At 39.0% G+C, this 25,840-nt stretch overlaps 1 protein-coding gene across 4 annotated transcripts in view; it reads left to right on the forward strand.

The window, feature by feature from the left end:
* Positions 1–25,840, forward strand: part of Cpq (carboxypeptidase Q) — a 387,604-nt gene that overhangs the window by 315,160 nt on the left and 46,604 nt on the right. For all 4 annotated transcript variants that reach the window (XM_090339115.1, XM_090339112.1, XM_090339113.1 and 1 more), the window contains exon 7: positions 4,871–5,072. In XM_090339115.1, the coding sequence (XP_090195241.1) occupies positions 4,871–5,072 (202 nt within the window). The remainder of the gene's footprint in view (positions 1–4,870; positions 5,073–25,840) is intronic.

Raw genomic sequence — 25,840 nt, forward strand, 5'->3', positions numbered from 1 at the left:
AAAGAAGCCAAAGTTGGAAGGAAAAGAGAAGTTATTGAACTTAGGCTATGTTTCTGAAGAATTGCCTGGTTTTTTTACTGTATAAAAGCAAAGAATATAAACATCATCCTTATGTTTATAGCAGAAAGTAAGCATTTTAAAACAATGCAGTATGCATTTTTAAACAGTTTTCTACTTTTTAATCTTGCGTAGCACCCAGAGAATGCTAATGCTTACCAAATTGTTTTTTGGCACAGTAGTCTGGTCTTCAAAAAGAAAAAAATAAAGTGTTAGAGGATGTGATTGTAACACGTAACAAAGTTCTGATTCTTCATCCCTGAGCTGATTTCAACAAATCTAACAATCCCAACCTAAGAGGCTACCTAAGAGTGTTCCTCCATATTGCGCCATGTATATTGCATGGTAATAAATGACAGTATCCTTGGCTTCTAATAGAGAAATTCTTCCTGTATTCAAAGAGAGCAAAGGGCTTACAGATTGTATTTGATTTTACCCTTGAGCTACTTATCTACCTCAGCTATGGGCCTTAGCCTGTCTCAGTCAGCATTAGTTTCCTCAGGAAAAAAAGCATTCCAGCTCCAGGAGCAGGTTTCTTCCTATACCCTGTACACAAGAGGATGTATGTTTTAAATAACCCATGATTTAAAAAAAAGGCAAGAAAAACCAAGACTGGCTCTGTTCCCTGCAGCTAGCAACAACCACCCTTTCTTATCTACACAGAATGTGTCCCTAGCCAGCTCACAACACATAAAAGAAATCTACATGTTTGGGACAATGCATTCCTGAGAGGCAGTGGTTCTAAGAGCCCAGCAACCATTCCAATTTCTTTGTGCACAGACATTTTGTTTCCCTAACTCCTTCACCATGTGCTAACAATTAGATAATGACTCTAGAAACGTAGGGAAAAACAGTGTCATGAATGGTAGGTGGTTTGTTGTCTTAATTATTTATTGAAAACATATGGAGATGTTTATATATAAATAGAAAGCAATAGAATTCTGCCTTCATGTTAGCAGCAGCTAATACAACGATACACAAATGGAAATCAAGTATAGCTCTACCTATGTCAGAATTCTGTTGTCCTGGCATCCACCCATTCTATTTCATTTGAAAGGGTATCTTATTATTTCGTTGTTTCTAGTTGGAAAGAAATTGCAGATCAAGAGGATTCTTGTTTTTTGTTTTTATTCTTCTCTGTGTTTAAGTTGCTTTATTAGCAGAGATGATAAATTCTTCCCAAGTAGATCCCATATTGGGATCATGCATACTTAAAAAATCTGTACATTTACTCCATTGTAGTCTTGATATTTCTTACTTAAAAGTGAAAACTTGTGTCTGGAAAGTTAGAAGGCCTCCTTCAGGATGCAGAATAGTAAAGGGCTGAGAATACACACTGAGACAGAGAGATCTGGGGGTGTTTGTGAGTTCTTACCATACTATTTACCAACTACATAACCTTGGAAAAGCTCAATAACCCATTTAAACCTCAATATCTTGAGAAATGAAAATTATAATAGCCTGTGTGTGTGTGTGTATGTGTGTGTGTGTGTGTGCGTGCACGCTCATGCATATGCATGTGTGGGAGCATATATGTGTGTATCCACCTATGTGCCAGAACTGGATCTCAAGATCTCGCTTAAGCTTTTTCTACTTATGTCTGGAACTCTACTACCTGAGTCACATCTCCACTTCCAGCTCTTTGTTGGTTAGTTGGAGATAAGAGACTCACAGACTTTTCTGCCCAGGTTGGCTTCAAACTGGGATCCTCAGATCTCTGTCTCCACAGTAGCTATGTGTGAGCTACAATAGCATTTATCTTAATAACACACAAGTGAACTGCACAGCATTTCATCACTGCTTTCTTTGTAGAAGGCATCACAAAAATGCTATCTGGAAATGGTTTATAATGGAGTGATGGTCAACAATCTGCAATATATTGATAACCAGTGCTAAGAACAACAGTATGGTTGCTTCTGTTTATCAAGTGCTAATTGTATGTGCTAGCCTTAACAGTGCAGTGTCTTACAACCCATGACTTAGATGCCATTATCATCCCCATTTTATGAAGGGTGAAACTGAGATGGTACAGACTGCCCCAGTACACAAGCTGAAGACTGATTAATACGAGGTTCTGACCCAGTCTGAATCATCTCTGCTAATCCAGCAGCCACACCAATAAGCAATGACATCTTTGAACACTCATTTACATTACTTGTGGTGTGCCTAACTTGTGGAAGCAACTTCTTCCACTGAACAGTGACCTTCCCAGACTATAAAGATTCCTGTCCACTGGACACTTGTTCACTTTCCATTAAAGAAAGCCAGAAAAAAACTTAATGACCATGTTAGTTCAACCCATGCATCCACTTTCACTTCTACAGAAGCAGCTTTTTTAAAAAAAATTCTTTTATACGTGCTTGACTCTTCCTGTGTGAGCCTACAGGTGAGGAAGCCAAGAACACAGGTGACATGAAGGGAGAGAGGGAGGTCAGTCCCTTGCTATGGTAGCCCAGATTGCCAAAGTGGGTCCAAGACTGTGTCCACTGTATCAGACTTCTTATTAGTGGTTGTCCTGACATCTAAACTGCTAACTAGCTCCACTGTTGACCTAAATAGTGCATAATTAGGAGAACTTTGCCTGTCTTTCTTATTGGAAACATGAGATTGGCCTGTAACATAGGAAGCACTCACATGCAAGATTGCCCACTCTGTTATATTTGCAAAAGAGATTGTGATTTTTTTTCTCCTTTTCACAAGGAAATATAGAGTCCAGAGTGAAGGATAGAATGAGACCTATAAGAAAAGAAGAAAAAGACTGCCAAAACACATTTCCTACTGAAGCACAGGCATGAGACAAATCCTTAATGTACGACATGGGTGCAAAAAAAAAAATTGTGGGTCATGGGACCAACAAAAACTCTGGGCCTGAGCTCTGTCCCTGAGCTCTTCAGGTCAAGGTTAGCACTCTACTTCTTGAGCCACAGCGCCACTTCTGGTTTTCTGGTAGTTAATTGGAGATAAGAGTCTCATGGACTTTCGTGCTCAGGCTGGCTTTGAACCACAGTCCTCGGATCTCAGCCTCCTGAGTAGCTAGGATTGCAGGCATGAGCCACTGGTGCATGGCTTGGATACAAATATTTTACATATTGCTTTTTCTAATTCAGAAGCCACAAGTGAAACCTAAGGTGGCTCCTGTTATTGCACATGACATGAGCCTGTCACTGAAAATCAGGGTACCATGAAGATAAGAATCCCTTGAAATGGGAGTAGAATAATGTGAGCAAGCTTCTACTTTGTTAACCTTCCCATCATTAATAACGAAAACGTTGCTGTCCAGGGCCTCGCATTCTGGCCTGACAGTGCAGGCAGCATTGTCTTTGTGAGCTCAGTACATATCCAGGACCAGCACAAAGAAGCCACTGCAGAATGGAACCTGCTTTAGGGAAAAAATACAGCCTCACATTTTGATGTAAGTGAAAAATCATTCAAAGGCAGGAACAAGTATCACTTAACCACTCTAGTACATGCTAACAATGGAGTGAGGAGATTTGGAAAGCATAGGATTTCAGAGCCAGCTCAACCAATTGCCAGCTCCATAGAGTCTGAGAAAGTCTCTTAACCTTACCTATTCACATATCCTTTCTTTTGAAATGACATCAGTAGTAAAGCTGTCTTGTCTACATCATGGATTGCCAAAGGAGATAGCAAATGAAGAATGAATGCAGTGTCATCTGAGGATAGCTTGAGAAAAACTCAACTGATAGACTGATGGGGTTGAGCAGTCTTAGAGAACACAGCCTATTTTTTTGGAGGTTGTAGGGCTTGAACTGTTGGCATGGGCATTGTCCCTGAGCATTTCAGCTCAAGGCTAACACTTGAGCCACAGTGCCACAGTGGCACTGTGAGATAAGAGTCTTACAGACTTTAGTGCCCAGGCTGGCTTTGAACCTCCAGCCTCAGATCTCTCAGATCTCAGCCTCCTGAGTAGCTAGGATTACAGGTATGAGCCACCACCCGGCAGAGAACACAATTTTATGGAAACAGAGGGCTTCATCTTTGCAAGCCAGGCCTGGGTAGCAATTTAGCTGTGCAAACCTGTAGAAGAGCCTATTTTTCCCTAAAGCACTTGCAGTGACAGCATTGCCTACATGAAATCACTGTGGGCTTTCCTAACCAGACTTTATTTGAAAAGAGTGTACAAACTGGCAACCTGGCAGTGTTGCCTGCGATAGGGTTTTACACCAGGGAGCACAGTGCACAGTGCTGCATGTCTTGTTTGCTTACTTCCCTCCCTAGGGAGTCAACAGATGGGACCACAACAAAATCATAAACTTGGGACAAACCTGTCAGTTTGAGACCTTTTAGCTTCAGCAGAATGCACAATTAAAATAAGATAGAAGATCTCTTTGGGGAGAAGAGGTGCAGGAATAAATCCACAGAGCATTCTTACTTTTGTGTGAGCACAGCCAACACTCTCTGGAGATCTCTCTAATGTAGGAGGAATTGTATCCTAGGATACAGTAGACTCTTAAGAAAATGGATGGAAGAATAGTATTGCTAGTAAAAAAAATAATTGACTGACTTTAATATATTTCCCTTCATTATACTTTAAAAAAAATCCTTCCAAGTCGATCCTTGCACTTGGCAAATCCCAGGATGAATAATTTTGCATTGCTAAACCTTGAGGTAATATACAGGCAGACCCCACAAGCTGGGCAGAGCAGCAGCCGTGTATGCTTTGGTAACAGCATGCAAGGAGGCTGAGAATTGGGTTATTGTTGTTCGATAGTTGCCAAGGAGAAAGCACAAAAGCAGCAGATAGGAACCAAACACTTTCTCTCTGTGTGTGTCTCTCTCTTGTTTTCTTTAGGGAAATATTTCTAATTACAGTCTGGTGATGGAGTCTGATGCTGGAATCTTCCTTCCCACCGGGCTGCAGTTCAGTGGCAGTGAAAGGGCCAGAGACATCATGAAAGAGATCATGGGCCTGCTGAAGCATCTCAATGTCACCAAGGTCTTTACCGGAGGAGATGGGACAGATATTAACTTCTGGATTCAGGCTGGAGTGCCAGGTAAAAACAACAATGAAGCAAATGTTCCTTACATGCTGCCACCAATTTGCAATAAGATATCTCTCTATAATCCCTCACAATGATTGCTGACTGGCCACGTGCTGTGTATGGAGACCTTAAACCTTTGTTATCAGGAATAATCTGATGGCTTCCAAACCTGGGATAATGGTACTCAACTGGTATTCCATTACTGCTCCGTCTTCTCTTTCTAAATGATCACCAAAAAGATTCTTATTTAATGATTCTAAGATTAATCGTAGAAATAAGTCATTCTATTTCATTTTGTGCCTTTGGTGAATGTAGCACAGTGATCCCACAATCAAAATTTGATAAGCAGAAAGCAATAGTACTCGTGTCCTTCTAACTCAAGTCCTATGCTACGAGACTATCACTGACCCAAGTAGTTCTTTTCCCGATACTGTATGTCTGAAAATTCTATCATTATTCATTCTTTCAGGATGACATGCTTCCTGATCTGTCTTTCTTTATTGGAAATACTTCTGTTAAGAGTTTGAATGCGGCTGGGCGTGGTAGCTCACGCCTGTAATCCTACCTACTTAGGAGGCTGGGATCTGAGGATCAAGGTTCAAAGCCAGTCCGGGCATTAAAGTCTGAAAGACTCTTATCTCTAATTAACCACTAGAAAACTGGAAGTGGTGCTGTGGCTCCAGGGCTAGGGAAGTTGCCTTGAGCTGAAGAGGCAGGGACAATGCCCAGGCCCAAGGTTAGGGTGGCGGACTTAAGCTGAAGAGCTCAGAGATATCACCCAGGCCCAGAATTCAAGCCCCATGACCAGCAACAACAACACAAAAAAAGAGTTTGAATGTAAATTGAATTTCTGTCATATGTAAATTGAATTTCTGTCATATGACTACCCTGAAGGGAAATCTTAAACCCTTGGAAACAAGGATGAAGTTATTTTATTTCACATATTTATATATTTATAAAATTATAGTATTTTATAATTATAATATAAAATGATTTAAAAAGTCATTTTTAATTGAAATAAAATTGTAAAATCTGACCAGGGACATTCCTTTTTATTTTCTTTAGAGTTTTAAAGGATGAGGCAAATTATTGTCGCCATCCCCTTATTATTGTTGGGTTTTCTGCTGGTACAGGAATAGCAGTGGGAACAGAATGAAGATAAACTCATGCATCTTCCAAGACAGGTCATGGAAAAGAACCATTCATATCAAGTGTTTATAAACCAGTACTGTTCCCTTCACAACATGATATCCACAATCAAAAGAACTGGTGTTTGCCATTCGCTGGTGGCTTGCACATGCAATCCTAGCTATTTAGAAAACTGACATCTGAAAATCTAGATTTGAGACCAACCTGAGCAGACAAATTAACCAACAAAGAAACAAGTGGAAGGTGGCTTAAGTAATAGAGCACCAGGCTTGGGTGAAAAAGCCAAGAAAGAGTATGAGGCCTCGAGTTTATGCCCAGATATATTCACACATAGTTTAACATTTAATAGTTTAACATTAACTGTTTCCAGAACAATGTTTGTAACGAAAAACATACAGAATGTAAAAAAAAAAAAAAATCAACATGGGTCAGGAGTTTGGCCTAGTGGTAGAGTGTTGGCCTAGCAAGCACGAAGACCCAGGTTTGATTCCTTGGTACCACATACATAGAAAAAAAAGCCCGAAGTGGTGCTGAGGCTCAAGTGGTAGAGCCCTAGCCTTGAGAAAGTCCACGGATAGTGCTCAGGCCCTGAGCTCAAGCCCAGAACTGGCAAAAAAAAAAAAATCAGCAACAGCAAAAAAAAACAACCAAAAACGTATCTTAAGATCACTCCACTCCAGCTTTCTTTTTTTTTCTTTTTTTTCTACCTATAAAGTAAACTTCACAACAGCATACTCCATGGACTTAAGATATTTCGAAAGTTTACTCTTAATGTACTGTGGGTTTTAAAAGTATACTTGAAGTTTTAAGGTTTATACTAATTCTTCAAAAATAAAAAATTGAAAGGAATTTCCTTTAACCCAATAAAGGGCTCCAAATTCTCTCTAATTGTCCTTTATATACTTTAATCATATTTTGAAAATTTCTCCAAGTAACATTTGCATTTCTAATGATGTAAAATCTCTGGACATGAATGATATCCCATGCTTGTTTTTGATAAACATCATCAAAAGATAGAAAAGGGAATTTTCCCTTTAAGTTGTACAGAATCAATTGTCCAAAACTTTACACTTTCTCTCACAGGCCTTATTTTTCAACAAGAAATCCTTAAAACTGGAGAATCCCTATGAAAGTGGCTGAGTGTGAAGTGTGCGGACGAGGCTGGTGTATGAGGGTGATTTAGAGACTGGCTCCTAAGGGGAGAGAGAATAGACAAAGGGCAAGTAAGAAGGAACTGAAGCCGGTATCAGAACAGGGTCAGAAAACACCTCCCTCCACCCAGGGATTTGTTGCTTTGCCATGTTTGACCATGAGAACTGTCTCCAGCGTTATTCGATCACATGTCTATGAAATGTGTGCTTTGTGGAACATGAGATGACATGGACTGGGATGGTTCTGTGTGGAATGAACACATTGATTTGTCTTCACCTGAGGCAAGAAGGCCTTGACTCTCTCTGCCCCAATGAGCTTAGACTAGATGGCTACGTAGTGACTAGAGTGGGGAACTTGAGCCCATTATAGTTCTTTAGGGATTATTAAGTTACAGTTTCTTCAATTCCTGCTTCTAGACGTGAATCCATTAAAGTTTTTCCAGATACTGTCTTTTAGTATGTACCACCACCCTATGAAGTAGATACTATCATCCCTATGCTGCAAATGAAGAAATAGAGTCAAAAGGGCTAAATAACTTGCACAAAATGTTGGGGTTACAGTCACTCAGAACAGGCCATTTTGGTGGCCAGGCTGGTGGCTATTTCTTTCCTGGCAGCATACAAGAGCACGGGAGAGTCTGGAATGCTGGGACGGTCTTCTATATTGCTAGCTGTCTCTAACGTGTTTATCTTACCTTAGTTCTTGCTTATGCAGAAGACTTCAGTTCATTCCTACTCAGAAATAATTTATCTCTGGGAGAAAGGAGTTTGTTATTGCAAGGATTCACCTACTCTTTCTTACACTCTTTGTGCCACTCCTATTTTCATTCTGTCATTCAGCCAGCTTTCTACAAAGTGAATAGTTCATTAAACTAGCTATAAATGTTTCCTGGAATTCTTTTTTTTTCCTTTAGAATTTTTAAAGGATGAACCAAATGACTGTGGCCATCCCCTTATTACTGTTGGCTCATCTGCTGAAACTTCAAAAGATATCAAACCTTTGGTCTGTTCCTGGAAGAAACAATGGGAGCCCCTCCCAGGACACTGCTTGTTATCTACTGAAAACTTTAGGCACAAAAAAGATTCGTAATTGATCTGAAAAATAACATTAAATTATATCATTAGATATTCTGTATTTTTGAGGCAAATAGTAATAAACCTAAGGAGAGGATTTAAAATACCATTATGATTAATAAAAAAAAGTTCCAAAATAGATCTCTTTTCATTTCTCCTTTTCTTCCTCTGATTCAGTAAACATTTATTGAGTCCCTAACTTTATTTGGTCCAAACTTACTAAATTTCTGTAGTCTGAAGTGGTCCTATGATGCCTGAGCCCTTATTTTTTTAATTTTCCATATATACAGAATACCAGTATAGTAGCTAAGAACAGAGAGAATTAAAAGTCAACATGACTTTTCACTATTTGCAGAAGATAAATAGGTGAAAGGATCATATGAAAGATCATTTTAGGGAGAGGCAAGATGATATCCTTCATAGATCTAAATGAAATCTCAAATGGACAGCAAGATATCAACATGCATATAAAGCTTTGTGGGGGAAACAGATTTTAAAAAAACAAGCATCTTGAATGTAATTTCTGTGTATAATCATGCAGAATCCAGAATCCTGACCTCCATCTTTCTCCCATTTCTAAACTCCCTCCTGCTCGTCTCTTGAAATCTGTATGCTCCGTAAGTACACTCTCCATTCACTAGTGTTCATGAATTCTTTTTCAATCCATGGTCCTCCACTGCTTCTCTGAATTTTCAGATTCAGATTATCTTTATTTTAGATTCAGGCCCTTGAATTATCCACACACCATTGTCCTTAAATGGCTACGAGTTTAACATGCATTCTGCCTTCTGTATTCACTTATCAATACTTTGAATTTAAAGTCAATGATTTCTCCTCTTTACCTTTTCCATAGCTTGTAGCTTCACCTAGAGAAATGCCTCAATCTTGTAATTCTGACTTAAGAAAAAAAAAACACTGAAAATCATCATTTTCTTGACAAGTTTTTAATCCCTTAGACTTGAGTGTAGAGAAAGTGAAAAATTCTAAGAAAAGGCTCAAAACATTTTAAAAAGTATTGCAAGAATGATTTACATTAGGAAATCTGGAACACTTAGCATAATTTCTCTTAAAGCCACACAGGAGATGTTAAAAAAAAATACCATCTAGTAGATGGATGATGTTCCTATACACAATGATGAAAAGCTGGTTCTTGATTCTTCCGAAAACATACACGAGTAACTTAAGGTAATTTCAACACTCAAGTTAGTCTCCACTTATTCCAGATAAATGGACTAAATCCTTATAAGGTTCGCCTGATTCTGGCTAATTGTAAACTCTGGGTTAAAATGAGATGACTCTGGTGCATCCTGTATACTTTGGTATAATAGGTGGCTCACAGATTTCCTTCACCACAACCTTCGTAAACATCTTTCTTTCTTTTCCATATATTTTTATTGTAATTAATAGAAGGGTTGCATTATATTCACCAGATAGAAGGTGCATTACTTCACATTATAATGATACTCTTTCTCATGTCTTGGTCCCCATTTCCCTACCCCACCCCTGCCCCTGATCTTGTTTTCCCCCTTCCCTATCTGATTTCAAATAAGCAAATACGCATATGTACAATATATCAGATAACGAGTGGAGCTACTGTAACAATATGAGATAACCAAGGGACAGCAAAAGTGATGAGAGATAACATAGTACATTAAGGCCAATACTCACTCATTATATGGCTTTTGTTTATATATCCTGGAGGTCCTTTCATTTAGCGTCATCCTATATGGCCTTATGTATCTAGATTTTGCTCTATTGTAAATCTCTGTTAGGAGAGCCCAAGGTTTCTACTGATTGTGACAAATGAGAGAAACCATTGAGCCTATATGTTCTTTTGAGTCTGGCTTACTTCACTTAATATGATTTTTTTCTAAGTCTTTCCATTTCCTTACAAATGGAGGAATGTAGTTCTTTCTGACAGCAACATAGAATTCCATTGTGTACAAATACCACATCTTGTTGATCCACTCATCAACTGAGGGACAGCTAGGTTGGTTCCATATCTTTGCTATGGTAAATAGTGCTGCAATGAACATTGTGCTAGTGGATTTAGTATGTCCTTGTTTCTGCACAATTGGATGAATGTCAAGTAGTGGAATTTCTGGGTCATAGGGGAGCTCTATGTTTAGTCTTTTGAGGAACTGCCATAGTGCTTTCCATAGTGGTTGAATGAGTTTGCACTCCCACCAACAGTGTAGTAGTGATCCCTCCTGGTCACATCCCCTCCAGCATCTGTTATTATTAGATTTCTTGATCCTGGCCATTCTAACTGGAGTGAGGTAGAATCTCAGAGTTGTTTTGATTTGCATTTCTTTTTTTCATATATATTTATTGTAATTAATAGAAGGGTTACATGATATTTGCCAGATAGAAGGTGCATTAATTCACATACATTGATATACTTTCTCATGCCTTGGTCCCCATTTCCCTCCCCCCACCCCCACACCTCACCTTGTTTTCCCCCCTTCCCTATCCAATTTCAAATAACCAAATACAAATATATCCAATATATCAGGTAACAAAGTGAGACACTGTAACAATATGAGATAACCAAGGGACAGCAAAAGAGATGAGAGATAACATAGTACCTTAAGGACAACAATCATTCATTATTTGGCTTATGTTTCTATATCCTAGAGGTCCTTTCATTTAGCTTCATACTATATGGCCTTGTGTATCAAGGTTTTGCTCTATTGCAAATCTCTGCTAAGAGATCCCAAGGTTTCTACTGATTATGACAAATGAGGGAAACCATTGAGCCTAAGTTCCTTTGAGTCTGGCTTACTTCACTTAATATGATTTTTTTCTAGGTCTTTCCATTTCCTAACAAATGGAGACATGTCATTCTTTCTGACAGCAGCATAGAATTCCATTGTGTATAAATACCACATCTTGTTGATCCATTCATCAACTGAGGGACATCTGGGTTGGATCCATATCTTTGCTATGGTAAATAGTGCTGCAATGAACATTGTTGTGCTAGTAGTAGATTTAGTCTGTCCTTGTTTCTGCACAATTGGGTAAATGCCAAGTAGTGGAATTTCTGGGTCATAGGGGAGCTCTATGTTTAGTCTTTTGAGGAACTGTCATACTGCTTTCCATAGTGGTTGAATGAGTTTGCACTCCCACCAACAGTGTAGTAGTGATCCCTCCTGGTCACATCCCCTCCAGCATCTGTTCTTATTAGATTTCATGATCCTGGCCATTCTAACTGGAGTGAGGTGGAATCTTAGAGTTGTTTTGATTTGCATTTCTTTTATGGCCAGAGATGTTGAGCATTTCTTCAGGTGTCCATAGGCCATTCTTATTTCTTATTCACAGAAGACTCCCTTTAAGTCTTTGGCCCATCTTTTAATGGGATGGTTGTTTCTTTGGAGATTAGTTTGGGAGTGATTCAATTTTTGAGCTGTTGATATATTTTAGATATGAGGCCTTTGTCCATTGTGTGGCAGGTAAAGGTCTTCTCCCACTCTGTAGGCTTTCTAGTTAATTTACTAGCTATATCCTTTGCCATATAAAAGCTCTGCAGTTTAATGCAGTCCCACTTATCCAGACTTTCTCTCATTGGTTGTGTTTCTGAGTCCTTATTAAAAAAGTTTCGACCTGTGCCAAGGAGACTTAGTGTATCTCCTATTCCTTTTGTAAAGTTTTCAGTGTATCTGATTTTACCTCTAGGTCTTTGAGCCATTTGGAGTTAATCCTGGTGCAGGGTGAAAAATAAGGATCCAACTTTAGTTTTCTGCAGGTGCTTAACCACTTCTGCCAGCACAACGTGTTGAAGAGGCTATCTTTCTTCCATTCTATTTTTTTTGGCTCCCTTATTAGGTGACCAGAGGTCTGTGGGTTGATATTTGGGTCTTCAGTTCTATTCCATTGGTCTTCAAACCTGTTCTTGTGTCAGTACCAAGCTGTTTTGATAATTATAGCTCTGTAATAGAGTCTAAAGTTTAGAATTGAAATTCCTCCTGCTCTGTTCTTTCTGCTAAGAATTGTTTTTGCTATACGGGGTCTTTTATTATTCCATATGAAATTTTGGATTGCCACTTCTATTTCTTTAAAGAATGACATTGGGATATTGATGGGTATTGCATTAAATTTGTAGATAGCCCTTGGCAAGATTGCCATTTTCACGATGTTAAATCTTCCAATCCAGGAGCATGGGAGGTTTTTCCATTTCCTCAGTTCTGCTTTAATTTCCTTTTTCTGGGTTTTAAAGTTTTCATCAAAAAGCTCCTTCACATTCTTAGTTAAGTTAATTCCTGGGTACTTTATTTTCTTTGAGGCTATTGCAAAAGGAGTTGCTTTCCTGATTGTTGCCTCATTCCTCTCATTGTTGGCATATAGGAAGGCAGTTGATTTTTGAGGGTTAATTTTATACCCTGCTACCTTGCCAAAGTTTTGAATCAGCTCAAGTAGCTTGGGAGTGGGGTCTATAAGATTCTTTAAATACAGAATCATGGCATATGCAAAAAGGGAAAGTTTCACTTCCTCTTTCCCTATTTGGATCCCCTTTATGCTTGCTTCTTGCCTTATTGCCCTGACTAGGAATTCTAATAACTATGTTAAAGAGGAGTGGATAGAGTGGGCATCATTGTCTCATTCCTGATTTTAGAGGGAATGGCCTATAGACACATAAAGAAATGCTCGACATCTCTGGTCATAAAAGAAATGCAAATCAAAACAACTCTAAGATTCCACCTCACTCCAGTTAGAATGGCCAGGATCATGAAATCTAATAAGAACAGATGCTGGAGGGGATGTGACCAGAAGGGATCACTACTACACTGTTGGTGGGAGTGCAAACTCGTTCAACCACTATGGAAAGCAATATGGCAGTTCCTCAAAAGACTAAACATAGAGCTCCCCTATGACCCAGCAATTCCACTACTTGGCATTTACCCAATTGTGCAGAAACAAGAACATACTAAATCCACCAGCACAACAATGTTCATTGCAGCACTATTTACCATAGCAAAGATATGGAACCAACCTAGATGTCCCCAGTTGATGAGTAGATCAACAAGATGTGGTATTTACACACAGTTGAATTCTATGCTGCTGTCAGAAAGAACGACATCACCCCATATGTAAACATCTTTCTTTAGAGTATCTTCCACCAAATACATCTACTGGGAAACTAAATACCCTCTTAATATGATCTAAGAGTATAAAGCCCTCCTTTACCTGATATCTACCAAGAAGAATTTTCTCTTCAATTTCAGAATCTGAATCAGCCTTTTTCCCCCTAATTTGTTGATTTGTGGTAGATAATATGCTGTGGAGAAAAATGCAGTGACAAGAGCCCTTGAGTATGTGTTGTACTGCACAACTTCTAACTACTGTACATATGATGGAATTTTTCTAACTCAGGTCTTTGATAAATAAATATATTTATCTGTCATCAACTCCACAGTACTGAGTGCAGAAGAAACAAGAGCCATACCCTTGCAGACTCCACTGTGTAGTATGAGGGCAGCTTAGTTACTGCCTCTGAGAAGTCCATATTATAACCCACAGGTCCTAATTTCCACAATAGCATCCCTATTTGTTTCCCCACCTCTCCTCTTCCTCTTCCTTACTGACTTGCTACTGGAATTCAAAAACTTCTAAATGTTCCAGGACATGTAACCAAATGTTCCCTAATTCCTATTTACTCTAAATCCCTCCTCTTTCTTAAATCCTCTTCCTCCTTTCCACCCACAGATTTCATCTCATCACAACTCACTGATTCCTAGGACAGCCTCCTTCTAACATACTGACCTGCATTCCCTGTCCCTTCTATTTAATTAGCTTATTACCTCCAGAGTGGACTTTCTAAATTGAAACTCAGTGTGCCAATTGGGATGCTTCTGTCTATAAAATAAAAACCGAACAAACACCCATCTCCAGATAACAATAAGGGTATTTTAAAAAAATCTATTTGAATTTGAAATTTCTATCTGAATTCTATTTGACAGAATTTTGATGTGAATGATAACAGACTGTGGCTTTCACTTTGTTCTGTTGCTTTTTATACTGCAAGAGATTAAATCTCTGGATTTAATCTCTGGTGCTAAGTAAGCACCCTACCACCCTAAGGTTTCCTGAGCCCAGCAGAGAGTCTAATGTAGTTCTCCATTCTCATCAGAGATCTTAGTGCTTTACATCTTTCGCCTTTCCACCCTTAACATATTGACTTTTATCTCCAGGCTTGTCCTTTCATGGTTCCAAAATGGCTACAGTTGGTCCCAGCAGCACATTTCCCCATACATTATAAAATAGTAGAAGAGAGAAAAACCTGTAAGTTACAACCCTCTCTTAGAGCATGGAACTCTTTCCAGGAATTCTAAAATGAATTTTCCCTTCAATCTTATTGACCAACATTGTAAGCTTTTTTTTTTGTACATTCATGATATTTTAAAATCACATTGTCTACATTCTTGCTATTGGCAGAGAGCTTTAAAGGATACCCAGGATCGGGCCAGGAGTTTTGCCTAGTGGTAGAGCACTTGCCTTGCATGCACGAAGACCCAGGTTCATTCCTCGGTACCACATACATACAAAAAAGCTGGAAATGGTGCTGAGGCTCAAGTGGTAGAGCTCTAGCTTTGAAAAAGTCCAAGGACAGTGCTCAGGCCCTGAGCTCAAGCCCAGGACTGGCAAAAAAAATACCCAGGATCTTCTAAGACAACTTAGTATTGGCACCATCTAGGAGCAGCGTTCAGGTAGTAGTTAGTGCAGGCTGGAGGATGAGAACAGCAGAAAGAAGACAATAAAAAATGCATTATAAATTGTTGGTAGAGCTGCTACAGCAAATAGAATAGGCATGGCTGAAGCAAAATGGAACCAGGGAACTTCAAGATTGATGGGGGGGCGGGTAATAGTACTGGTCTTTGATTCAAGTCACAAACGACAGATGTCACTTTTTCATGGCAAATTGACAGAAGAAAGTGAAAAAGATCTGCGTAGACTAGCTTTGGCTGATCAAACTCTGCCTCCTATGCCTCCTGGAAGGAGACCCACGCTCCTCTGAAATGATAACTTTCTGAAGTATGAGAAAGCCATCCACTGGCTCAGTAATTAAAAGTAGCTGCAATATCTGAATCACTTACCTTCCTTGCTTTTAATTCTTTCCTCATCTTGAGTGTCCTGCATTACTAAACAGGTCTACTTAGCGTAGAATGTCAGGCCTTTATGTTCTATGCTCTGTTTGGGGCCCCAGGTTCTCCTTTGTGGCTATCTGATGCTTTTCTATGCATCTCCTAGTCCCATGTTCTGACTGGAATTCCTGAGATGCCCTTTTTTCTTACACTTATCCTCCACTGGAACGTTCAGAGTCTACCTTTTCCCACCAGAAATTCCACAAAGTTCTTTCTATTTTTTCCCTTTGGGAGCCCCATCTAGTCTCTAGAAGCCCAGGACAGAGCTCCTATATCACCTTTGGCTCTCTTCTCTTTGTAGGCTTTACCTGGCTCTTATTGTGAACCATTGTGAATTCTTCAGCACTCATAGTATCTGAAAAGAAGTGTCTGCCCCTCAACAAAGTATCCATTAGTTAACTTCTGAATGAGTAGGGCTGAGGTCACAGGAAGAGTAACACTTCTTCTGAGAGGTCTATTCACTATGGCACATCACCTAGCTCTGAGTTTTTATGACCTTAGTAACAGTGTTCTTCATAGAAATGCCCTCTTTTCTTACATAAAAGATGGTCTTAAAATAATATTGGATTTCTTCATATTTTCTTCTTTTTTTGCCAATCCTGGGGTTTGGACTCAGGTCCTGAGCATTGTCCAGGCTAGTGCTCTACCCCTTGAGCCACAGTACCACTTCTGGCTTTTTCTGTGTATGCAGCACTGAGGAATCGAACCCAGGGCTTCATGCACATTAAGCAAGCACTCTACCACTAGGCCACCTTCCTGGCCTTCTTTCATCTTTTCTGTAGTAGTCCAGTCTTGACATACCAAATGTGCAGATTACTTAGAATTTAGCATATTTTCCATCTTGGTTATTATGTCTAATACTTCATATGGGATTAAGCAGAACTAAATGAAAACTCTCCATTTTGACATTTCCCAAAGCCTTTCTTCTAAAATGTTCCAGAGAAAAACAGCCAATGAGGGCACCAGTAGCCAATGCTTATGTAAAGTTAAGTGGGTGATTCAGTCACGGGGCTCCTGCATGTGTTTTCTCATCAACGGGTAGAATAGTGCCAGTCTGTGTCCCCTAGTGTCCACAGTAAAAGAGGCTTCCCTTAGGATGAAAAGTTTATGTGCAGTGGAGATTGAGGAGAAGGTTGCTCCACAGAGAAGGCCTCATCCGACTGAGAGCATGAAAAGAGTGCTGTCAGACTTGTGGAGCCAAAGTCCTCAGTGAACAAGCATGTCTTGAGTACCTATGTCAAGCCTGAGAACAAAGCATGAAAAGAATTGACCAGACCTCTGCATTTGTGGCATTTGCCCTGGAGAGAGGATGGTGGGAGGAGAGAGACTGCCACAAAGAACAAAGTCAAGAGTGGGGGAACATATAGGCAATTGATAGGGTTATACAGAGAATGATATGGTAAATGGTTATCCCTTATCTATTTAACTCCAGTGATCGAGAACTCTGTCTTTAATATTCACTAACTGCAATATTTTAGATAGATTTGTATACATTCACCTCAATATTGCATGCTAAAAATTGTTCATTGGGAAAACTCATGTTCTCCCCTATTGTAGCAAATTTGTTTTAGCAACATCAGCAGCCCGGGTATCTTACCCAAGACAGACTGGCTCAAGCCTTTAGACTCACAGACTAAAGGAGAGCGGTGTTGTTTATACCATCAGGCAGTTAGTCATATGCTGCCTTATGAAGTCTCTTCTACTGCTGCCTTGAATGTTTATTTAAAGCAGGGGTGGGAGTGGGGGGAGGGAAATGGGGACCAAGACATGTGAAAGGGTATCAATGTATGGGAATTAATGCACCATCTATCTGGCAAATATCATGAACCCTTCTATTAATTACAATAAAAAATACATGAAAAAATAAAGCACACACTTTTACTTTGAAGTTAATGAACTTTGTATTTTTATCCCCCTGATGAGATCAAGGACCAACAGAGTATTTTATTCATGCTTATATGCCCATAATGCCCATTAGTACCTGACACATAAAGTTTACTGATTAGATGTATTGTTTTGAAGATAAGCACAAAAATGTTAAGTAACAGCAGAGGCAGTTTGGGTTGTGGGCGTCAATAAATCAAACATGCCGAGTTGCTGTAGGAGTCCTGGAAAGATGGGGAAGGGATACAAAAGGAGCTTCTGCATGTTGGAAGATATATGCATAGTGTTGGAATGGACTGACCATGAAGGAGGACTTTCCTGGCAAAAGGCACAGGAAGAGCAAGGCAGGTCTCCCTGTGAGAAGCAGGGAGTTGGCAGAATGAGTACACTAAGCCCTTTGTCTGGGAAGAGTGGTGAACAGTGAAAACAAGTGAGCATCTCTGGGCCAGGTGAACAAGAGCCATACATTCAGCTTAAAAATCCCTAAGCTGAGGTGAGGTGGGCAGAGGTCTTGGGTAGGGCAAAGCCTGGGAAGCTGTGTGAGGACCTAAGAGGATGCTCATGTCAGTTGGCATTTAAATAATGGTCAAGTTGGAGGCTCAGAGTGAGCAAAATGGGAACTTGAGGACAAAGAAAAGGGTTAAAAAACAACTGCTTTAACTATTAGACTATGCTGTTTTTTCATTTTTAATGCAGCCTACCCAAGTAGGCTGCAGTATTTTATGAACTATAATGATTCATAGACATTATGGCCTAACTAATTTTCTGTACCATTCTGTGTGCCTTCTCTTAATTATCCTGGGAAGATTTTATTTCTCTACCTGCCTCTTTCAGGGACTTAAGATTGGTTCTTCTAGATTTCCCCAGAAGATTTCCATCTGTTGAATATAATATCTACCATATGCTGTATAGATGCTTCTTGATTGACATTCTGATAAACACACTGTACGCTGAAAATACTGTGTCTCGATGTATAATATACCTACTGCATGGAACAGTGTAACTTAACATAGCAATATGCCATTCTGGACTATGAAGCTGTTCCCCTGGGATAGACTGGCTAGCCTGCTGGAAGCTGGGGCTCCCAGAGTCTGGAAAGAAAGTACCACATGGCATATGGTTAGCCCAAGAATTTCAAAGCATTGTTCTATGAAATGGTCTATCATTTCTGTACCTACTTAAAGTTTTTAAAAATGCTACCCTAAGACAGGCACTGGTGGCTCACACCTGTAATTCTAGCTATTCCAGAGTCTAAGATCTAAGAATGATAGTTTGAAGCCAGCCCAGGCAGGAAAGTCTGTGAAATATTTATCTCCAATAAACTACCAAAAAGCCAGTAGGGGAAGCTATGGATCAAGTGGTGTAGCACTAATCTTGAGCAAAAATGCTCAGAGACAGTGCCCAGGCCCTGAATTCAAGCCTGGAGATTAGTACATATACGCACATACACACACATACACATAGACATACACAAATGTTATATTGAATTATCATAAACCTGGGACCATCTACATTGTCATATAAATACTTTATTCAACAGGAAGCTGTATCTTATATAAATTATGGAGATACAAAAACAAGATATGGCCTCTTTGTTCCAGAAGTTTACAATTTAAAACTGTTTGGTTCATGTAATTATGAAAATAAGGAAAAAGACTTCATCATAAAAAAACCAAATAAAAATATACTTAATTTCTATAAAAACAAAGCCCCTAGCAATCCTTGAAAGCTAATGTTGTCATCCCATAAATGTTATCTATCTTTAGTGTTAAAGGATTAAAGGTAGTAGATTTAGTCTGAATTGATTTTTTTTGCTAGTTTTGGGGCTTTAACTCAGGGCCTGAGCACTGTCCTTGGACTTTTTAACTCAAGGCTCAAGCACTACCACTTGAGCCACAGAACTGCTTTCAGCTTTTTTTTTCTATGTATGTGGTACTGAGGAATCAAACCCGGGTCTTCGTGCATGCCAGGCAAGCACTCTACCACTAGGCCAGACTCCCAGCCCTGACTTGATTTTAGTAAAAACAGGTATTTTAAAGAATGATACTCCTTTTAAAAATGCTGTTATAGGGCCGTGGCTATAGGTAGAGGCTATAGGTGTGGCTATAGGTCAGTAGTAGACTTCTTGCCTAGCTTGTGTGAGATCCTATGTTTGATCTCTAGTACCACAAAAAAACGTTATTCCAGAAAATTTTAAACATTATAGAAATAGCAAGGACAGAATAATAAAGTTTCCTATGCCATTACACTTATAAGAGGGTTTCCACTCCTGAGCAGTCTTAGCTCGTCTGGCCCCAATTACTTTCTATACCCAGATTATTTGGAATCTGATCTGTTAACCTGCAAATATTTTAATTTCTATGTCAATAAGGTAATATTCATTTTATACATAGCTATAACAATATATGCTTATTCTACCTAAAATACTTCATGATAATTTGTTAATATATTAAGCATATAGTTAGTTTCCAAATGTTCCATTGAAATCTTTCACAGTTTTTTTTTAAATGGCTTTTCATTTAAACATGGATTTCAATAAGACCCAGGCAGTTGGCTGATACATCTCTTAAATTTCCTTCTTTTTTCTTTCTTTTTTTTTTCTTGTTGTCTTGCTTACTTGCTTTTCTCTGATTTGTCATAGGGCTTGAACTCTGGGTCTGGGCTCTGAACTCTTTAGCTGAAGGCTAGCACTCTGTCACTTGCAACCACAGTTCCACCAGTTTCTGGTGTTTAGCTGGAGAAAAGAATCTACCCGGGCTTGCGCTGAACCATGATCCCCAGATCTCAGCCTTCTAAGTAGTCAGGATTATAGGCATGAGCCACCAGTACACAAATTTCTAATAACCAATAGAATCTACCTTCATCTTGTGCTTCTTCCTATTCAGTTACGACAGAGATCTATAACTTGACCTGATGGCAGCTGCATGGCACAACTGACCACATTCCTTCTATTCCTTGTGTTTCCCTTAATAGACCTAATGGCTTGCTCTGTTTCAGGTCTGGTTTTGAATGATGGGATAGAGTGGGGAGAGGTAGGAATATGTATCTCTTTATTCCCATGTTAGCCACCATTGAAGATTATTGTCTAGATCCATTATTTCATTGTGGTATGTTCTAAATATCTTTTAATTCTCTCACTTGTTCTTTGCTTATTCCTTTACACACATACATACATGGGCTTGAACTCAGTGCAAGGTCTGGGCTCTGTCCCTGAGCTTTTCTGTTGTAGACTAACACTCTTGTTACTTTGAACCAGGAAGAAAGAGAGGGAGTCTATTGTATACTAAATATTGCATATATGTCATATAATTTCCTAAGAACTTTTGAAATGTAAAGTATTATCCTACAATCCATTTTCAGATGAACCTATGGGAGTTTCCCTTGTCCAAAGTCACATACATATTAAGTGCAGAAGTCAGAAATAAGAGCTATATAAGATTCAGCCCCTGACCTTAAGGAGCTAATGCATAGTTTCAACACAAGAAGGCCAAAGTGAATAGTTGATGCAAGAGAGCCATTAATCTGCTGAGGCATCACAAAGAGATGGCATTTCACCTGATTTTCAGGGAAGAATTGAATTCTGTTAGAAGGAGACAAAAAGGATTTCATGTTAAAAGAATGGGTTAAGCGGAGTTCTGTAATTAAGAAAGTACAATGAGTTTTTGAAATATTAGTTGGTCTGGTTTGGCCAGAGTTCAGATTTACATAGAGAGCGACTCAAAGGTAAAATTTAAAGGTTGCATAAGGGCCCAGTAGGGATATGAATGCCACTCTGAGGACTGAAGGCAATCAGACTTTGAAAGACTTTGAGGAGAAGTCAGACCTGTCAGTCTAGTGCCAACTTCTGGGAAGGCTCTGTCTAGCACCTAAAGACTACATGCAACTACTTAGATCCATCAGCTCATGATGGCTGCAAGTCTTGTGGTATTTTTTTTTTGGTAAAGTTGCATTTTGTTTGCTGTTTTTCTTCCAGAAGTTTCCACTTGGAAAGATACTGCCTAGTCACCAACCTGTGGTTGGCAGTGACTATGTTGACATTCTCAGTTATAAATAAATAAAGTCTGATCCACTGAACATGACTTTTTTTGTTCAATCTTGGGACAAATAAATTTTGGAACAAAGGGCATTGTATAAACTTCTTGTAAGAGTTTTGCTCAAATATGCTTATCAGTTTCACTACTTTAGTAATTGTAAGATTAGGAAAGCAATAAAAGAGATTTTGATAAAATTGAGTTCATATTGGATAAGCAGTTTTTAGTATCAAAATGGGTTGTATCTCAATTATATGTAATAGATTCTCTAGTTTGGGTAATTTAAGATCTTCCCTCTGGTCAGTATTAAAGTTCAAACATGACCACTTAGTGTGATATTCTTATATATTGCCCTCATGGGAATTTCAAACATAGTAAATTAAATCTCCCCATTTTCCCATTTTTATAAGTAAATGTGAGATTACATAACTGATAACTTTCTTTTCTAATATGACATTCATTCTCTTAATTGTCCTTACACTTTACAATGTATAAGTCAAATAGAACTGAACTCTAAATTCTGCTAGTTATGTATCTCTTCAGACTTGCTTAAGGGGACTATCCCTATAATAAGACTAGCTATGAATGAATATGTCTAAAGTTTATTTAGTCCCTCCCTCCCTCTATTTCTTTTCTTTCCCTCCCTCTCTCCCTCTCTCCCTCCCTTCCTTTCTTCCTTCCTTCCTTCCTTTCTTTCTTCCTTCCCTCCATCTTTCACTTATAGATGAAAGAACATACTCCTCAAAAAAGGGCATAGACTTCATTAATAGTTAAAACTATCACTGTACACAGATGGCTCTTGCCTGTAATCCTAACAACTCAGGAGACTGAGATCTGAGGTTCAAAGCCAGCCTGGGCATGAAAGTCCTGAGACTCTTATATCCAATTAACCACCAGAAAACCGGAAGTGGCACTGTGGCTCAAGTGGTAGAGCACTAGCCTTGAGCTGAAGAGCTCAGAGATAGTGCCCGGGCTCAGAGTTCAGGCCCCACGACTGACAAAACCAAAACACAGAAAATAAAAAACTATCAAGTTGTTGGAAAATGTTTACTAAACTAAAAACAAATTTACATTTTACAGAAATAGTTAATCACTGTTAATGTCATATTACAGTTAATTTATATATATATATATATAAGTTTAATTACTTTAGCACCACACTAAGAAATGGACTACAAAAAAGAGCTATTGTCAGATGGGTTAGGGATTCCAGTCTCCCTGCCCCTCAGAAAATTTTAACTGATGTGCCTCATGGTTGCAGTCACTTAACAAGATTGCTTCTATATACCCTCCCATACTTAAGCTCAATTTTCACTTTATGCTAGTTCAAACCTATTCAGTGTCCATATGAACCCAAGATATGCATTTGGTTATATTTGTGGTTCATATCAGTTGGTCAAGTCTGTGGACTTGAAAGGGGAATATTAAAAAAAAAGTATCATTCTGAGACTCCACTCCCAACAATTCAAATGTAATTGGTCCATTTTAGGGCAGTAACAGTTGCATATGCCCAGATACCACCATTTATGGAAATCTGCTCATCTTATTGGTCTGGTTTCAGAAGTTGCCACTTTAAATGCCAGAACTGAGAATCCCTGGGCAAAATATAGTTTGAATATTAAGGAAATTGGTTCAGAATCTTACTCTACTCCTTTCTAGCTTGTAACTTTACTAAAGGAGTTTAGATACTGGCAACCTCAATTTCCTAAAAATAAAGTTGTAATAAAATACTTCATGAGATTATGTTTTTTACAAAGGACAGATGAGGCAAAAATGACATAAAATCACAGAATGAGCCGCTATGATTGTTTTAGTTATTATAAATTGTGTCTTAGTCCAGACTTCTTCAGTATTGACAGAAATCAACCCCACATGATCTGATGCAAAATTGGAAAGTTTAGAAGGAGGGCAGTGTCATACTCCAGTAATCTCAGCTACTTAGGAGGCAGAGAGTGAGAGGATCATGATTCAAGGTCAACCCAGGCAAATGACTAGCAAGGTTATATACAGTTATATACAGTCTAAGTCAAGTTTGGGAAAAATCACAAAGCTGTACCTGAAAAAGTAACCAAAGATAGGCAGAGTGCTTAACTTAAATGGTAGAGTCCTTGCCTAATGAGCTGGAGACCCTGAGTTCAAACCCCAATGGGATCTATTTTTAAAAAAATTAAAATAAAGTCAAATTTAAGCAAGCCACCAAACAGGTAGGGTTAGATCTGGGTTCATAAACACTGGCAGTTGAATGCTATTTGGGATTCTGTCTTTCTCATCTTTCCTTTCTCTTCTCTCTCTTATTCTCTCATTCTCTCACTCTTATTCTCTTCTCTTGTTCTCTCTTTCTCTCTGATTCCAATTTTGCTTTTCCAGTATTGTTTTTCATGGTACCTTTGTCCTCTCAGGAAGCTTCCATCCTAACCTGCACTATGACTGTGGGCAGCTCAGGGCCTATCTTATATAGCACAGAAGAGCCAAAGCAGTTCAACTCATCCAACCCAGCTGGGAAAATCACCATGATCTAATCTGGCTACTCTCATCATACCTGTGGTCAGAAAATGTCCTTAAACTGAGGGAACAAGTCCTGTGTAGATGAATGCAATGACTACTATTTCACTATTGAGACCTGAGTTAAATATATGAAATACACAAAATTTTTGCTGTCCTAGGATCTATTGTCAGACAAGAAGCAGCAAAAAGTGTCCTAAAGTTAAAAAAAACAGCCTCTTTATGCTTCATGACTTATGAGAGATAATATCTCTTAAAGTGATTTTAAACATCCCTCAGCCCTTCTGGTTCAGACCACCTGACATGCTCAGATCCATGGACACAAGAGAAGTTGGATCCATTCCTGCCTCACTCCCAGCAGTCTAAAATCCTAATATCCAATATTCTCTACTAATCTACATGCATGGGCAAACCTAGAGCAGTTATTTATGGAAGTCCTTCTTCAGCTACTCTACTATATCTGTTCTCAGAGGATAAGCCCCTGCAGAAGAACAACCACAAGAAGTTAAATCTAACATTCAAGCATGCATGACCATATATTCCTAGTTATATGCATAGACACACAAACAAACTGACTAAAGGATGTTATACTTAGGAAGAAATACAATGACGTAAACTTCTTTGAACAACTAATGAACCATATAACAATATGAGTACCAAGAAGAAGCTGTAATATATTCTGAAAGGAAGGCAACACTCACCTTTCAGAAACAGCAAGTATCATAAGGAACAGGATTCATCACGTTTTAGCAATTTACTTTTAACAAGTTCTTTAACTTCTCAGAGCTTCTATTGCCTGATCTGTACCAGGAAGGCAATAATACTTGAAAGTTGAATGCATTTGATAAGTGAGAATGTGTTTGAAACTCAATTATCCTCCACACGGTTGACATTCAGTAAATGGTTTTCTAGGTTTGGGGATAGTTTCATATTTGAAAGACTATGGATCCAGGTGCTGGTGGCTCATACCTATAATCCTGTTTACTCAGAGGTCTGATGTCTGACAGCCATGATTCAAAACCAACCCAGGTAGGAAAGCTGAAATGGACCTATAGCTCAAGTGGTAAGGCACAAGCCATGAGCAGAAAAGGCTATGGGACAGTGCCCAAGTCCTGAGTTCAAGCCCCAGTACCAGCTTTGCGATTGACATGCTGCTATATATTTAGGCCTAATAGAGAGGATGACCAAGTATAAACTTGACTCTTCCAGGAAGCATTTCTTCTTTTTGTTATCTATATATTTATTAATTTTGAGTGGTACAAGGGTTTGAAAACAGAATGCTGAGCTTTATTCAGCTACTGTTCTAGTCTGGCCACATGACAAGAAAGCACCCTCACTCACTCCTCCATAACATAAAGCAACACTTTAGAAAAGGAATCAAAGAAGAGAAAGAGATCTTACAGTCTCGTTATAGTTCCTATTCAACCAAAGCAAAGTGATTATAACTTATTAAGAGTCAGTGGGGCTATTCTATTTGTGAAGGTTAAAAGCTTGTGGCCAAGGACAGGGAATGGCACTCTGCTGCTCATGGGAAACATCCAGCCCTGAATCATGTGCTAGAGCTGACCGGATGGGCCCTACTGCAAGGCACCTCATCCCACACAGTGATGCTGAGATAGTATTTGTCAGAAGCAAAGCAATATGGCATGCATCTTCTCTGATCTACAAAGAGGACAATTACCTCTTTAAACAAGTTTCTTTTCTTGTGCTCAGGTGATAAGATTTCTTCAGCTTTAAAATGCTATGACCTAGAAATGGACATGTGGACATGTGTAAAGCAACAGCCTTGAGCAGAAAATGTTGTGAAGCCGGGCACTGGTGGCTTAGGCCTGTAATCCTAGTTACTCAGG

Source organism: Megascapheus bottae, chromosome 9 (genome assembly GCF_031878675.1).
Source record: "Megascapheus bottae isolate mThoBot1 chromosome 9, mThoBot2.hap1, whole genome shotgun sequence".
Classification (NCBI taxonomy): Eukaryota; Metazoa; Chordata; class Mammalia; order Rodentia; family Geomyidae; genus Megascapheus; species Megascapheus bottae.